We start from the raw sequence: 14196 nt of genomic DNA on the forward strand, positions 1-14196 counted from the left end.
AAAAAGCTCTGATGAACTATATGTATGCTGCCTGCACAGCATTAAACGGCAGACAGACAAAGTTAGCGGTTAACATAGTGGAGCATTTTCCTCAGGAGTTGGTGGAGACCAAAGACAGAGCTAAAAGGACAGTGGATATTGGACCTAAATTCATCAGATGAACATATATGTGACTTCAAATGAATGCTAATGTTACTCTGTTTCTGCTGGTTGTAAAAAAACAACTTATAATTTGCTAATATGTCAGTGTTGTGTTCAAATTGAGACTTTATTTTAGTGTCTGGGCAGAATTCTCTGTGGGGGTTGTTGGAGGGGCCTCATGATCTCAGTACGTCTAAAATCTTGGTTACAGCCATGATTCTAGTCCTACCATAATCAGAAAAAACACAATGAATAAAATTGACTTCCAATGTCCATCTGGTTGTCATTGTGATGCAAACTATGACCTTAGGAAAAACATGTTTTCAAATTTGAAATATTTTTGTGTTTGTTTCTTTAAAAAAAAAATGAATTTATATATCTGTCACCATTTTAATGTTACTAACAACTATTAATAATACCATGAATGTATTCTTACCAGTGTGTAGACTGTTTTCGGTAAATAAATATTCAAAACTCAGTCTCCCATGAATCCTATGAACGCTGCGTGACGACAACAGTGTGCGCCTAAGAAATACAAATACCACGATTGACTTAACACAGACCACCCCTGTAGCGCAGTATGTCCGACTAGGTTAGATAGTGTTATAACTTGTGCATTCATGTCGTATAATAAGACGCTTTTATGTTATTAAAGCCTGCGGTCGGTTTCTGTAGTTTTCACAGCTTTAGCTAGCTAGCTGTTGACCGTGCTAAAGAACAGACTAACTCGGCTTGCTAGCTTGCTGTGCAGGTAACTACAGTTTAAGCAAACTCACAGAGGACACGGTCATGGCTTACACGCAGATATTGAAAGCCCTGCACCGGAATCTGCAACAGACAGCGACACAGTACTCTTTACTCCATCACACACACAGGACCGTGTCTACAGTATCCAGGCTGACCCTCCGCAGGAGAGCCGAGGCTCCTTCGTCTGTTCAGGCGGCACTGAGCTGCTTCATTCAAGCACAGACACGGCGGGGTCTCTCGCTCGACTCCGCAGCCAGAAATAAAAGCAGCCCCGAAGAGAGAGACAACAAGTCCGTGTACAGGTATCAGAGTGGGAGTCCAAAGCCTTCAGCTGCACAAAAAGGTGAGCAAGGAACTGACATACAGATGAGTTGTGTCCTCTCTTGTTTACTCTAATTTCAGTACGCTAAATTGCATGGTAACATATTTTCCGCACTGTCAAAGCAACCATAGTATACAGGCAAAAAAGTAGTTACAACGGTAACGACAGACATATTTGAAATAGCAGCAGTTTTCGGTATTGATTTTTCCAGTGTTTTATGGACTAGTAGATTATAATGTTTTCATGTGCTCAGTGACCAGAGTCCGATGCAATTGTCTATCTGGTCCAAGAGTCAACAAGCACATAATTGATTTATTGAATTAAGCAAGCACATGTTTGATTTCAAAGATCATTTTACTTGATAAAGTTCCAAAATGTTAGTTACCGTTGACTAGCTGTCTAATAACTCCCACCCTCAATATGTTCCAGTGAAAGAAGCTGGCAGAGACTTCACCTACTTGATAGTTGTCCTCATCGGACTAGGAGTGACAGGTGACTACAACCTCGAGCTTCCAAGAGTTGCTATCACAAACAAGCAGATTTATCATCTCATTTCAAGTCAGATAACCGATATGGGCACTAATGTGTTGTTCTTTGTGTGTGTGTGTGTTTCAGGTGGGCTGTTATACGTGGTCTTCCAGGAGCTGTTTTCTTCCTCAAGTCCGAATAAAGTCTACGGGAAAGCCTTCAACAAAGTCAAGTTACACCCAGAGGTAAGAATGAAATCACAGGCACAGTATCTCACTTCACTGCAGTTCTTGAAGTTGTCTCTGTTGAAAAGTAACGTGCTTTTTGTTTATCAAAAATGTAGGTGATTGGTGCATTTGGGGAGCCCATCAAGTGTTATGGGGAGACTACCCGTCGAGGAAGGAGGCAGCAAGTCAGGTGGGAATTTCGTTACTCTGTCCTAATAAGCTGTTGATGATTAGTACATGAGGTAATGAATAAAGTGCACATTTTGTCCAGTTAATTTGTAATATGCTTTTATTCCTTGGATCTCTCAGTGACATGATAAGATGACAAAAAAGTCTTCAATCAATTTAAAAGTAGCAGTGTTCAGCACCATTTCAATAACGGGATATATCTTGGATTGAGGTTTAAATAGGTTGTACTATAACGGTACATAAGTAAGCATCTGTGTGGTGGTAGTGCTGAGGTATTACAGCATTTATATCCTGTTTGTGTGTGTTTCCACTTTAGTCACATGGAGTACCTAAAGGACGGACTGAAGCATATGAGACTTACGTTCTACATCGAAGGCTCTGAGCCAGGCCTCAAAGGGACTGTACATTCAGAGTCAAAAGAGGTATTTTCCTTTGTTAAAATGCAGTTTATGAAATGAATTTGACATACCAAAGCCATATTGTTCATGTTTAGCTATCCCAATATTTAAGAATTCTACATTTAAAAAAAAATGCCAAAATCCATGCCTAACCCTTTCACATGTGACAGCAGAGACTAAATGTACAGAGGTGATAATTAGACAGTTATTTTGAAATGATTTTACAGATATCAGCCAGGCTGAGACACTGTTTTAACTTGTTATTTTACAGAATCCTGAAACTGGAAAATATGAGTTTCGCTACATATTTGTGGACATAGACACCTACCCAAGAAGGACCATCATTGTGGAAGATAACCGATAAGAAAGATGATGAACTCAGTGAAGTGAGCCACTTCACTGTCAAAGCAACGTGAAAATGTGAAGAAAGTGTTTCTTAAAGGGAGGTTTTTGTTATGGGAAAAATAGCTGAATTTGTCCTGTAAATTTAACTTAAATGTACTATTAAACGCTGTTATGTTAAAAATCAACAGTTTGGGCTGTTTTAAACTTTGCCACAAAAATGTACTGGTCAGCTTTGCAAAGCATAGTCTCTTTCACAGAAAATGATCATTGTCTCATGTGAGGATGACTTGAATTGAAGTTGTAATCAAAGCTTATTTTAAATTGTGATAAAAAAAAAAAAATCTGTCTGTTACATGCACAGGAACAGACATACAACAAAAAAATACAGTATCAGTGTTTTCTTTTTTTCTGAGTGTAAGGTTAAAACTATGGATGTCACTATTATCTTTCTTTCAGCTTTATTGAATTGGATGCATGGCTTAATGGGGGCATTGGCATTTATTTTAACAAAACTTTTACCCTTAAAAAGTCTTTGTTTAAAATACTATGTCAAGTCTCAAGTCATTTTAGAGATCTTGAAAATGTTGCAGATTCCTTGTGTTCCACTCAGTCATATACACCTGTCTGCTCTTCTTTGTTTACTGCAGAAGTCTGTATTTGGACTTTTTGAAGTGGTACATTGCATTGTAAAACAACGGCCACTAGATGGAGGCAAAGAATCAAGAGATGGGAATAACCTGATATGACCTTTTAGATTATTTTTTAAATTCTCATCTATTTACATCTTCATATGTATTTGAATGGGTATTTTGAACAGTTGTTCAATATATTTGGACGGTGTCAAGGGGAAACAGACTTTTGAAACTCGACATGAACTGAACATCTGATTTTAAACAATGAACGCCCAAGTTACTCTTGGAATAATCTCGCCTCTTAATAAATGTACTTTCTGATACGTTCATACACATGTAATATAATGACAATGTTCATGAAAACATTCTGTATTTGCTCCTGTTTGTACCCCTTTTTCAGACAAACCTATGCTATCTTCCATGGCCCTCGGAAAAATTGGTATTTATGATGGAACGCAATCAAACGCCCCAGCGATAACCTGGGAAAGATCACCTTTTTTTTTAAAAATCTTTTTATTTTGTTACAACACTGCTGCTAAGGTGTGATCTTCGGGAGACAGAGAACTTGATATTACTATTTTGAATCTTTTGAACATTGAACTGTTTGTGGTATTTTTCTCCTCGGAGGCCATACCTTTTTTTTTAAAAGTTAAAACATCAACTATGAACCTACCTGAGATGGGCTCTCTCATTTCCATTATTCTATGCAAGCACAAAGTAGCTCCGTGCTGCTTGACTGTAATACAACGGTCACCAAAGCACAATTTCTGACTGCAACGACAGCACCTGAACGTAAAAACCGATTAATTGTAATAATTACGTCGTTGTTCAGGGGGCGCAGTTTACGGGAAGCGCTGAAGGCAACAGTCGTATGAAAGCCGCCCACTGTGAAACCAAAGGCAGCCTTGAACGCACAAGGATGTGCTAAGTCAGTTAACGCTAGCTAGAACTCTGTAGGACTAGTTTAGTTGTTTCCTCAATGTTAAGTTAACCTGTAGCTTGCAGAGTAACTAGCCAGTGACCTTGTATGTAATACCAAGAAGGTGTGTTCATAAATCAGGTCAATTTCAGGTATTGTTTTGTCCGCGGTGTGGGTAAATAGAGTAGCGGCTGTTGTTGTTGTTGTGGCCTGCTAACCTACACGATAGCCTAGCTAAAGTAGCTGTAGCCTCAGCTGGTTCCTGGAGCTCTACTCGCATCACATCCCCGAAACGACAAGGGAAATGGCACACATTCCCAGCTAACTCTGAGGGCCGAGTAGTTGTCGCCATAAAGTAAGTTAAAAATCCTGTTCCTGTGTTTGCCTTTTGCTAAGTTAGGTAGCTCAGTTAAAGGAGGAGGTTTCGTGCTAAACTTACCATCTGTTTTAAGTTACAGAAAGTGCTTGAACATTTAACTCAACCTAACGTTAGCTTAAGTGGTGAGATGCTCTGAGCTTCTGGGTTTATATAAGTGAGGTAATGTTAAGTATAACCTATGTTATTACAATTGATCAAATTAAGCAAGGTAAACAATATGTCCTCATTTACTTATTACTCAAAATTGTTACCGTTTTCAGGGCAATCTGTTTTTTGGCCAGGGATCAGCAAGTATTTCCCCAGCTATGAGAGCCTGTACTCAGTGATTGACATCTCACTCAAATGGAGCTGTACTGGTACATGTGAGTATAATCTTTGTACTTATAAGTAATCCTTTTTTGAGTTTAAAACTGATGTGTAAAGCTGCCCATTGCTGTCGCATTCCCCCCTCTTATTGCCCACTCCTCTCTCCTTCACAGAGTTGTTATCATATTCATCATCATCAAGATATTCTTCTACGTGTGTTGGTACCGATCACGACAGAGGCAACTGGCAGCATACCTGAGCAACCCACGCAATGCTCAGATAGTCATTGTTGGCGGGAGGGCCTACCTTCATCAGATGTGCGAGAGACAGAGTGTAAGTGCAGACCCCCACGTACACTCACATACAAACTCGTCCTACATTTGAAACTCATAACGTAGCTGTCAACTACTGAAGTGGTTTTGCGTCTCCAGGAGATGTCTTTATTATGGCTGAGGCTAAGTATACACAGGCTCAAGGGTTTTGGCAATAAAGAGAATCTCTTTTATACAGAGTCTTGAGTAAGGTACACTGAGTAAAAAGAATGAGTAGCATAGCTGCGCTACGCCTGGGAAGACACATTGCACTTAAGGCAGGACCCTGCTTGACCTCATGTTTGTAATGAAACTAGTTTTTGTTGCTCTTGAACTGCGCTTCAGTAATCTTTAAAGGGTAACTACACCCTCAAAATATGCTACTACATTCTCTCCCCTTTGACCGTCAATAGAAGCACATTTAAGGCCCTTTTGAGAGAGTTACTGTGTGGGTTACCTGTGTTGTAGCTGGGCTAGCTCTACTGCGAGAGGCTCTCCGTGTGTGTTTCTGTGGAGGAGTGTCAGTACATAGCCGTAGCCATGCTGTTTACCGCAGTTAACGTTACTGTTACTGTGTTAAAGTGCGTCGCAAAGTTTGGTCCTATTCTCAGAACTGTTGCCTTTTTCATCCCACGGGAGTTTGCAGGCCTGGAGTAAAAGAATGTCAAATAAAGTCACAGCTTTTTGTGGAGGAGTTGTTTGTTCTCTGAAGAGGGCATGCAGTTTTCAGTCAGTCACTTTCACTTTGAATAGAATGACAAGACAGCTACATCTCACTTTCAGTCACATACTGAGCGAGCATGTGCATTTACATTAGTAGGTACACGCTTCTGCTGTGCGTGCACTTGTGTGCTTAGATTTTTCTGTTAAGTTTGTTTGACCTTGTTGATGGCAGAGGTCTGGCAGTCACAGCTTTGACATTTCCTAAGTTAAAAAGTTATAGTGAGTGTGGGACTGGACCCTTTTTTTTCTTTCTTTAAACAAGTTAGTAAAATTTCAACCATGCATGTGAGATTCTTTTGAGCAAATATCATCAGTAAAGACAGACAGCAAGACGGGTATAGACTGATTTACAGACAGCAATGTATGTCTCTTGGAGCGTCTTGTTATTCCCCTACATTTGCCTAATTTTTAGTTGCTGATGTTATTTGTGCCTCTATCATTTTTTTTAAATTGTAATCTTACTGTTACTATCCCATGGAAATCATAAGATATATGTGAGAAGAAGGATGGTCTCTTCTAAATTGTAATTAGCTTGAGATTGTCATTAGTTAGTGTGGTTTGCCTGAGCTGCTCTTTAAGAGTCATTTGATCGCTGGGATGACCTTCATAGTTGTCTTTCTGTTTGTTTTGTACCTTCTTACATTTAGCTAACGCATGCTCTTTTTACATATTTTGAAACTGGCTGCAAAATGCAGGTTTCTCTTTTATTGTTCTCCTCAAGTGCGAGTTGAATGCAGTTTTATTTGTGTTGATGTTTTCAGTGACATGTCTAGAATAGTAATCCTTTCCTCAACATCACTTTGTGTGGAGTCTTTTCTGTGGGCTGTGCCATAGGTTTAGACAGTCATCATGATCATGCTTGCCCCAGGGCCTTTCTGCTTTACTGCCTCTCTAAAACACCTGGAAGCAATCGCCATGATTCAGAACCTTCCTAAAATACTCTGTGAATCATATAAAACAGGTTTCTCTGATGTTTTCAAACTCATTTCCAACTTTGCCCACCTCCACTTCTTAGTAGTTATTGCAAAAGATGCTGCACCAATGACAACGGTGTCAACAGATTTTTCTAAGAAATTATTAATTCAAATGGAGGTCAGCATAAAAAATCTATTTAGTCATTTTCTGTTAATCTTGACACTGCCCCCTCTTTTGAGTTATTTTTCATTGTGGTAGTTAAGAGGCACAGACTGATATTTTTAGCATTGTTTGGAATATTTGTGCAACAGGAAATGCCCCAGTTGTAAGAAAAACAAATGATGCACTTGAAACTGAGAGATGTCCGGGCTTTTGGCCGTGGGTTTCCCCAGACCAGTTATAATATCCTGTGTGCTATCTGAGATGTTTGTCCAATCCACTGCATAACATTTTTCTTGTCTTATCAGACACACATATACTGGCTAATTACATGTTGAGAAACCTTCCTACTTCCTCCCTGCACTCATCTTTCTCTTTTTGCTTCTTCTACTTCTTAGTCCTCTGTAGCCTCCTCCAGTCCCTAAACTCTCCTTGTGCCATAACTCTTCTGTTTGCTCTTCTTCCTTTCCTACATCCTTCTCTTTTCCCCTCTTCCGTTTTTTTTCCTGCTCCTCTTCCTTTCTTCCTCTCCCCCTTGTTCCCTCTGCCGTCTCTGGTGTATAATATTCCCTGTTTAGATTTTAATGGAATGTGCAGCAGGGAGGCCCCACGGTCATCCATAACCCGGCACCATGAAAGTTTTCTGGAGAGACGCCAAGACGACTCGAGTCCTGGGCTTAAATGAATCAAACATAGTGGGGGAAGAAGTCTTGATGTAGTATCACTCACTAAGCCTCCTGGACAATCTTTTTCACGGCCACCTGAAAAGTGAATCCAGAAGAGCTATGAGGAAAAACCTTTGATACATGTAGGCCCTGGAGAGAGATGGAAGAGTTCAGAATCAGAATCAGAAATACTTTATTGATCCCGGGGGGAAATTATACAGTAGGGGTGCTCCCATTCAAGAGTAGAAAGTAGCATAAATTTAGAATAGTTTATAGATTATTAGGCTTCACCTTAATTGGTTTTGGTCCAGTTCTTTATGCCTACAGAAATAGCAGTGCAGAGATGTGACTGGTATCTGGCCACGGAACATTTGAGGATTTAATTTGATTTGGCAAAAACGTGTCACAATAATTATGTAACTTTTATAGACTATTACAGTTTATTTGTGCGGTAACTAGCTTGAACTTGGCGTGGTCTGTCTGTGCTGCGTCTTTCCTCATCAGTCTTTATCACGGCCACAACAACAGGATGGCAATTTGGGCTAATTAAGACATCAGTCTGTAAGGGCATCAGTCCATCATCACTGGCTTATCGGCTACATCCACATGTGCTTTCTTCATGTTACTGTTGCAATTAGCTAACTAAATTTAGTCAAAAGCATTGAGAGCTTTTTCCATGGGGCAGAGGAGATAAAAGAGCTAACACGTGGGTTATAATACCCGAACCATAGACCTCTTTGGAGCCTAACCCCTCTGGTCAGTTGATACAACCAAGACTGTGACTTTCTTTATTTGTAATTAAAAATATGTCTTGGAAAATTACACACGGGTATCACAGCCTAGTGTAATGTAAATGACCACTGCCTATTTGTGTGCTCTTGGGTTTTGTGTAAACGACTTTACATGAGGGTTAACGTGGTTCATCAGGTTTGGGGTGAAAGCATTCCATGCTGGTCAGCCCGATGTTGGAAAACACAATGTTTAAACACAGAAAAGAGGTTTAAGACGCATCACACCTACAGGATCTCATTCCTCTTCAAAAACATTGTCTTGCTGTTTGTGTAGTGATGTTTGTACTTCACTGTGTGTAGACTTGCTCATCAATGTGGGCCTGACGCAAAGAGTTTAAAGGAAGCCACTTTGAAGGAGCAAATGCATAAATCAATATTATCATAACCAGCAGCAATGTCCTCTCTAGAGTGTAAAGTAAAACCAGCCGAGTTAGTGTTCGCAATGTTGACATTTGTATTTTTGGCTTTAGCTAATAGATTTAGGGCTGTCTAAGCTGCAACTTTTTGCTGTCTCTGTGTGTACAAGTGTAAGTGTATTTATGTGTGTATGTGTCATTAACTCTCTCTGTGTTTCCTCCCCTCTGTAGCAAACCTCTATCTGGCCCAGTTGGCATGGTGTTCAGGATGACCTGTCGATAGAGGAGCCCTCCACAGCCCTGCCACCAGCTGCATCCTTCTCCAACTTGGATATGCCACCACCATATGAGGCAGTCTCTGGAGGTAGCACACACACACACTTTCACACAGTGCTATACAGTACACAGTGTCTGCTGCTTCCTCATTCACCAAGCTGATCAAAAGTTGAGCCAGGAAGACTGCTCCACTCTGACTTTTTCCCCCTTCTGCTTCTTCATTCGTAATTTCCTGTAAGCCACGGCTCTTGGCTGCTGTCCTGCAATCCTATTTTCTCCCAGTTGCAACTTTAAAATGTAAAAGGCAATTCCTTCATGGTTCACAGCACCCAGTAAAGTAAAGCCAGATTTATGCTTTTCATTTTCATCGGATTTCACCAGTTGATTGACGCAAGGGGTTAACAGGAGTCTCACTGCGGATACCTACAGCGTAGGTGATTGATTAATAGTTCGGCATCGGATTTCACCAGTTGATGACACCTACGCAACACTAAAACGGGTATATCACATGTGACCACTTTGTGTCACCAGCGACAGTGGGGAGGTCTGCCTGGTTTCACTTCTGAATACTCCGTGCAGTTGTTGTATTTACATAGTTTGATTTCCTGTGATAGACAGCAAAGGTCACTTCAACATTACTGGCAATAGAAACCTGTTGGAGAAAACACCTACCTACACCTTAACACAGAAGTATGAAACTACTACTCATTCACCCTAACCCACACAAATCCCAATCACTGATCAGAGACCACCACCTTCCTAAACACCACCAGCACTATGACTCCATCAGAATCAGTGCAATGATTGCCAACCTGGAGGATCACATGCCTTACTGATTATAGGGGTCATTGCCACGGCCAAGAAATCAACACCAAATGGAGTCTGGAGTGCTGTTGTAGTTCTTATGTTGGTAAACTAGTGTCTTCTAAAATGAGCTCTCACATGTATACACACACACACACACACACACACACAGTACTTTGTCTGACAAAGTTCACTGCGTGTCACTAACTAATCATTATCAAACCAACAGCTTCAAGGTTTTCTTTGTATCACAGCCTTGAAGTGTGCTTCTCATGTGTCAGTTAAGTCTAAACCCATTTCTGTTTTTAGCCGTGCCGGCAGAAGCAAAGCTAGTAAGGGAGAAAACTGTAGTCTAACTCTTACTAATAAAAGAGGCTTGTCTACTTGGCACACTACTGGTGCTGTGGGAGCAGTCAGATCTTTACCACTTGTTGAGTTTCTGTCTTCCCCCTACGCCAGCCCTTTTCATTTTTATTTTTAAAATGTTATTTCTATCCCTAATCACCCTGATGTTCTTCTTTCTACACGAAATATCACACCCAAACTTCTGTCATTCACTTGTGTTCCTCAACATGTCATTGTGAGTTCACGAGGGCACCAGCAAGCTAGGCCAGTTGCTCTTTTAATCTTTTGTATCGAGTTTCCTCTTCTGCAAATGGCATCTCATTCAAGTGCTCGGTCTGACAGCAGGATGTGGTTATAGAAGGTGGGAGTGGTGACATTTCAGCACTAATTGCATTACATGATGTTGCAACCTCATTTTCACCCTCACATATGATCTTTCTTTTCTGTCAAAGATACCAGAAGGTGTCTCGGGGCTTGCTGTAATAGAAATATTTTAATTGTGCCAATGCATGAATGTATAATAAGTGCTGTTGGTAGGTCATTGTTTCCTACACTTTTCCTAATGCGTCTGTGCTGACGCAATTTCGCACACTATCTTTTATCAAATTGTAACTCTGTGACCATTTGAGATAAAAAAAAAAAATAAAAAAAAAACACCATCATTTTCCCAGTCAAATGCTGAGTCAATGTGGGCCTGAGAGAGAGTGTGATCAGACTGAGAGGGAGAGGCGAGTGCACTGGATTTGTGAAGGTGGTAACAGGTAATTGAAAAGAAAATGGTTGTGTAAGGAGACTAAAATAACAACTTTACAATAAGTTCTCTGTGTTCTCCCCTACATCACTGGGTTTCTGAGATTCCGACCTGTTTTTGTTTTTCCTAAAAAGCTTTTTCTTTCAACACATTTTGCCCCTGTGTCTCTCACACATGTAAGATTTATTTCCGTCGATGTCCTGCCCCCCCTCTTCCTGTGCACAGTTTGTCATTTGTTGATACAGCTTAGGGAGAAATTGGGAGCGTTTGTTTTGATGCAACTACAAACGAGGCAGAATCATTGTCACATAAGAATTAGATCGCAGGAAGGAGATCGTGATCTTATTTTAATTAACCATGCCACCCTGATGTTGAAGCTTATTTGACCTAAGGCTACCAGCTGATCACACCTGTTTTCTCCTTTCCTTTCAGAGGATGATCTGAAGCCCCCTCCCTACAGCCAGTATGCGCACGCCGCTGAGGCCGACGCCCTCCGTCCCTTCCATCACACTCCTCTCATTTCTGAGGGAGGAGACTCCGTTAGCATAAACGAAGCTCCACCCCCCTACACACCATCTGCCCCTACACAAGTCGGTCAGCAGGACGACCCTGTGAGCCACAGTGAGTCCCAGTCAGAGAGCAGGTCCACCTAATCAACCCCTGATGCCAGTTTGCCTTTTCCATGCACTGCCTTCCTACATTCAACCTCAGTGATCGTTGCCAGCCTAACTCTCATCACATGAGAGCAGATGTTTATTTGGATGAGAGTGTGTGTGTGTGTGTGTGTGTGTGTGTGTGTGCGCGCGCATGTGTTTGGTGGTTTTTAGAACTAAGTTGTTTTTCTACTTTGTATTGTTTAAAAAAAAAAGTGGTCATCTGATGAGTTTGGCAATAACAGATGACATCAGCAAGCCTGCGTGCCTAAGTCGGGACCGCAGAACCTGCCTCCCAGCTAGGATGAGGATAATCCCCTTGACCTCTGAGCTCAAAGGGAATCAGTGAGAGACAGATACTGTTCAGTTCTGTTTCATAAAGTTGCCTTCTGCTGTATGTGCGAGGCCACTTCCTTTCACAGATCTAAAACAGTCGGCTCGTTGTAAAAGCATGATTGGGGAAATGAGTCGATTCTAGCTTTTAGTTCCTGCTGCTGTGACACACAATATGTGGGACTTTACCTCGTCTGTATCTATAGACATTGTTCTGAACACAGTGACTCAATAACAGTGTGTGATAGAAAATTCATAGTGTAGACAGTCTAATTAGATTTCTGCTGCAGATCTGTGCATATTGAATAAATTGTGTTTCAATTTCTTCAAGCTGTTATTAATCACAATGCTTCATTAATACTGCACATGTGTTATTTGAAGACAAAGTGTGTTGACGGAGAACTATTTCATAATGAATGCACTAATTGTTTGAAGTAATGACCTCATTAGCATAACTGGTTCTGTTTGATATATCATGGTGATTATACTGGCACATCAGGCAACTCAAGTGCCTATTAGATCTGTGAATGGAAGTGAGCGAGGACAAGTTGATAAAGGAAAGAAAAACACTTTATGGCAGCAGACAAGAGGTTGTTCTCACCTCTACTGCTGGGTTTTGTCTGTTTCTGCTTTACATTAGCACCTGTATGCCAGAAAGCAAGGCCCTGTGCAGATGGTATAAACATGAATTTTTGTTATTAAGGTCTTGAGACACACATGAAAACACACTTTCTGTAGTTGTAGATCCAGCTGTAAGGTGATTTGATGTTATAAATTGTAATGTTGAGCTGAATTGAAAAATATCAAATGAAAAAACAATCCTGGAAGAAAAAAAACCCCACAGTGAGCTAAGGCTCAGAACATTTAGCTAAAGGCTGCGTTTGACACAGTTGCTACAAAAGTCAATTATTACTTTTTTTTTTTCCTAATTCACAAGAATTGTTGCAAAATGAAGGAAAAAAATGTTCTGGAATGCTTCTGTATTCTTCATGTGAGTCTACCACAGGCTGGTAGAGGTCAGCACACTTTGTGTATTTCTTCTGTTTGTATGTTCTGGTAAAGTGTTGCTTTAGGAACGGTCATTACTGTGCTTTTTGCTTTTCCTATCACTGCATTTCAGATAATCCGGAAATAACACCGTTAGAAGATGCTCCCAAATGATCCACCTCCTGTTTGTGTTCAGCAACAATATAATCTGTGTACAGTTTCTGAACATTACAAAAAGATGAGAGAAAGTAAAACTAAATGAATGCTGTATAAATGTGTTTTGGGCTTTTGGGAAAAGTATATAACAGGGGATCTTCATGGAGGATTGGAATTTAAAATGTTTAAAATATAATGTGTTTTAATGATAATCCTTATTGTGATGACAAATTGTGGAGCAACTGTCACTGATGCCTTTAGAAAACATCTTTCCTGTGATTTTACAATCTGAAGGATGCAACAGAGAAGCTGCGAGGTACAAATCTGAACTTTGAACTCTGTTGGCATCGCTAACATCGCAGCAGCATGATGAGGATTTCTACCTTAAACTGTAGCGCTACAGGCTTCTGCTGTACGTACGTCCTGTTAACTTCACGTTCATTCCCATGGTGGCTGACACATCGGATCTGTCCAGTCAGTAGCTTTGTGAGTTGAGAGGAAATTGCTTTTTTTTCGGGGGAAATACGTCTTCTGTATTAAACTGTTGTTTATAATCTTGCTAGTCTTATTTCCTTGCTTTACCTTGTGTATGAAGTCACTTCTAAACAATTTTCCTGCACTAGAAATAGAAGAACAATAGCTACACTCTGGTTCCCAAAAAGACCTTAAACAAAACTTCACGTGCCCTTTTAAAATGCATCGTATGAGGCTACAAAGCGGACAACTTTTAACTATAATTTACACACATCTATGTGGAAATAAGATGCATATATAAATATATGTAAAAAGCAACAATGAACATCAACATACAATGTCTATATACAACTCTGACTCTTTCTGCAGGTTGTAAACAAGAATACAATAGTGCAGAGTGCTGGAACACATTGATTTATTAATG

At 40.4% G+C, this 14196-nt stretch overlaps 2 protein-coding genes across 3 annotated transcripts; both read left to right on the forward strand.

The window, feature by feature from the left end:
• The first annotated feature begins 699 nt into the window (after positions 1–699).
• timm21 (translocase of inner mitochondrial membrane 21) lies at positions 700–3022 on the forward strand. Of its 2 annotated transcripts, XM_070927959.1 has the most exons (6): positions 700–1231; positions 1640–1702; positions 1826–1923; positions 2022–2095; positions 2411–2516; positions 2764–3022. In XM_070927959.1, the coding sequence occupies exons 1-6, from the start codon at positions 931–933 to the stop codon at positions 2854–2856; spliced, it is 735 nt and encodes a 244-aa protein (XP_070784060.1). In that variant the 5' UTR covers positions 700–930; the 3' UTR covers positions 2857–3022. The 2 variants fall into 2 exon arrangements, with proteins under 2 accessions (XP_070784060.1, XP_070784061.1); XM_070927960.1 differs by lacking the exon at positions 1640–1702.
• Positions 3023–4375: 1353 nt separating this feature from the next.
• Positions 4376–13852, forward strand: LOC139304186 (uncharacterized). Its single transcript, XM_070928068.1, has 5 exons — positions 4376–4743; positions 5028–5129; positions 5247–5406; positions 9225–9357; positions 11602–13852. Exons 2-5 carry the CDS (start codon positions 5110–5112, stop codon positions 11820–11822), a joined length of 534 nt encoding a protein of 177 aa, XP_070784169.1. The 5' UTR covers positions 4376–4743; positions 5028–5109; the 3' UTR covers positions 11823–13852.
• The last annotated feature ends 344 nt before the right edge of the window (positions 13853–14196 follow it).

The sequence above is a fragment of the Enoplosus armatus genome, chromosome 21 (assembly GCF_043641665.1).
Source record: "Enoplosus armatus isolate fEnoArm2 chromosome 21, fEnoArm2.hap1, whole genome shotgun sequence".
Lineage (NCBI taxonomy): Eukaryota > Metazoa > Chordata > Actinopteri > Centrarchiformes > Enoplosidae > Enoplosus > Enoplosus armatus.

Coding starts and splice junctions, on each gene's coding strand:
- timm21 (XM_070927959.1), top strand. CDS start 931: ATGGCTTACACGCAGATATTGAAAGCCCTGCACCGGAATCTGCAACAG. Junction 1,232..1,639: donor GCCTTCAGCTGCACAAAAAG/GTGAGCAAGGAA, acceptor AATATGTTCCAG/TGAAAGAAGCTGGCAGAGAC. Junction 2,096..2,410: donor GGAAGGAGGCAGCAAGTCAG/GTGGGAATTTCG, acceptor TTTCCACTTTAG/TCACATGGAGTACCTAAAGG.
- LOC139304186 (XM_070928068.1), top strand. CDS start 5,110: ATGGAGCTGTACTGGTACAT. Junction 5,130..5,246: donor ATGGAGCTGTACTGGTACAT/GTGAGTATAATC, acceptor TCTCCTTCACAG/AGTTGTTATCATATTCATCA. Junction 5,407..9,224: donor AGATGTGCGAGAGACAGAGT/GTAAGTGCAGAC, acceptor TCCCCTCTGTAG/CAAACCTCTATCTGGCCCAG.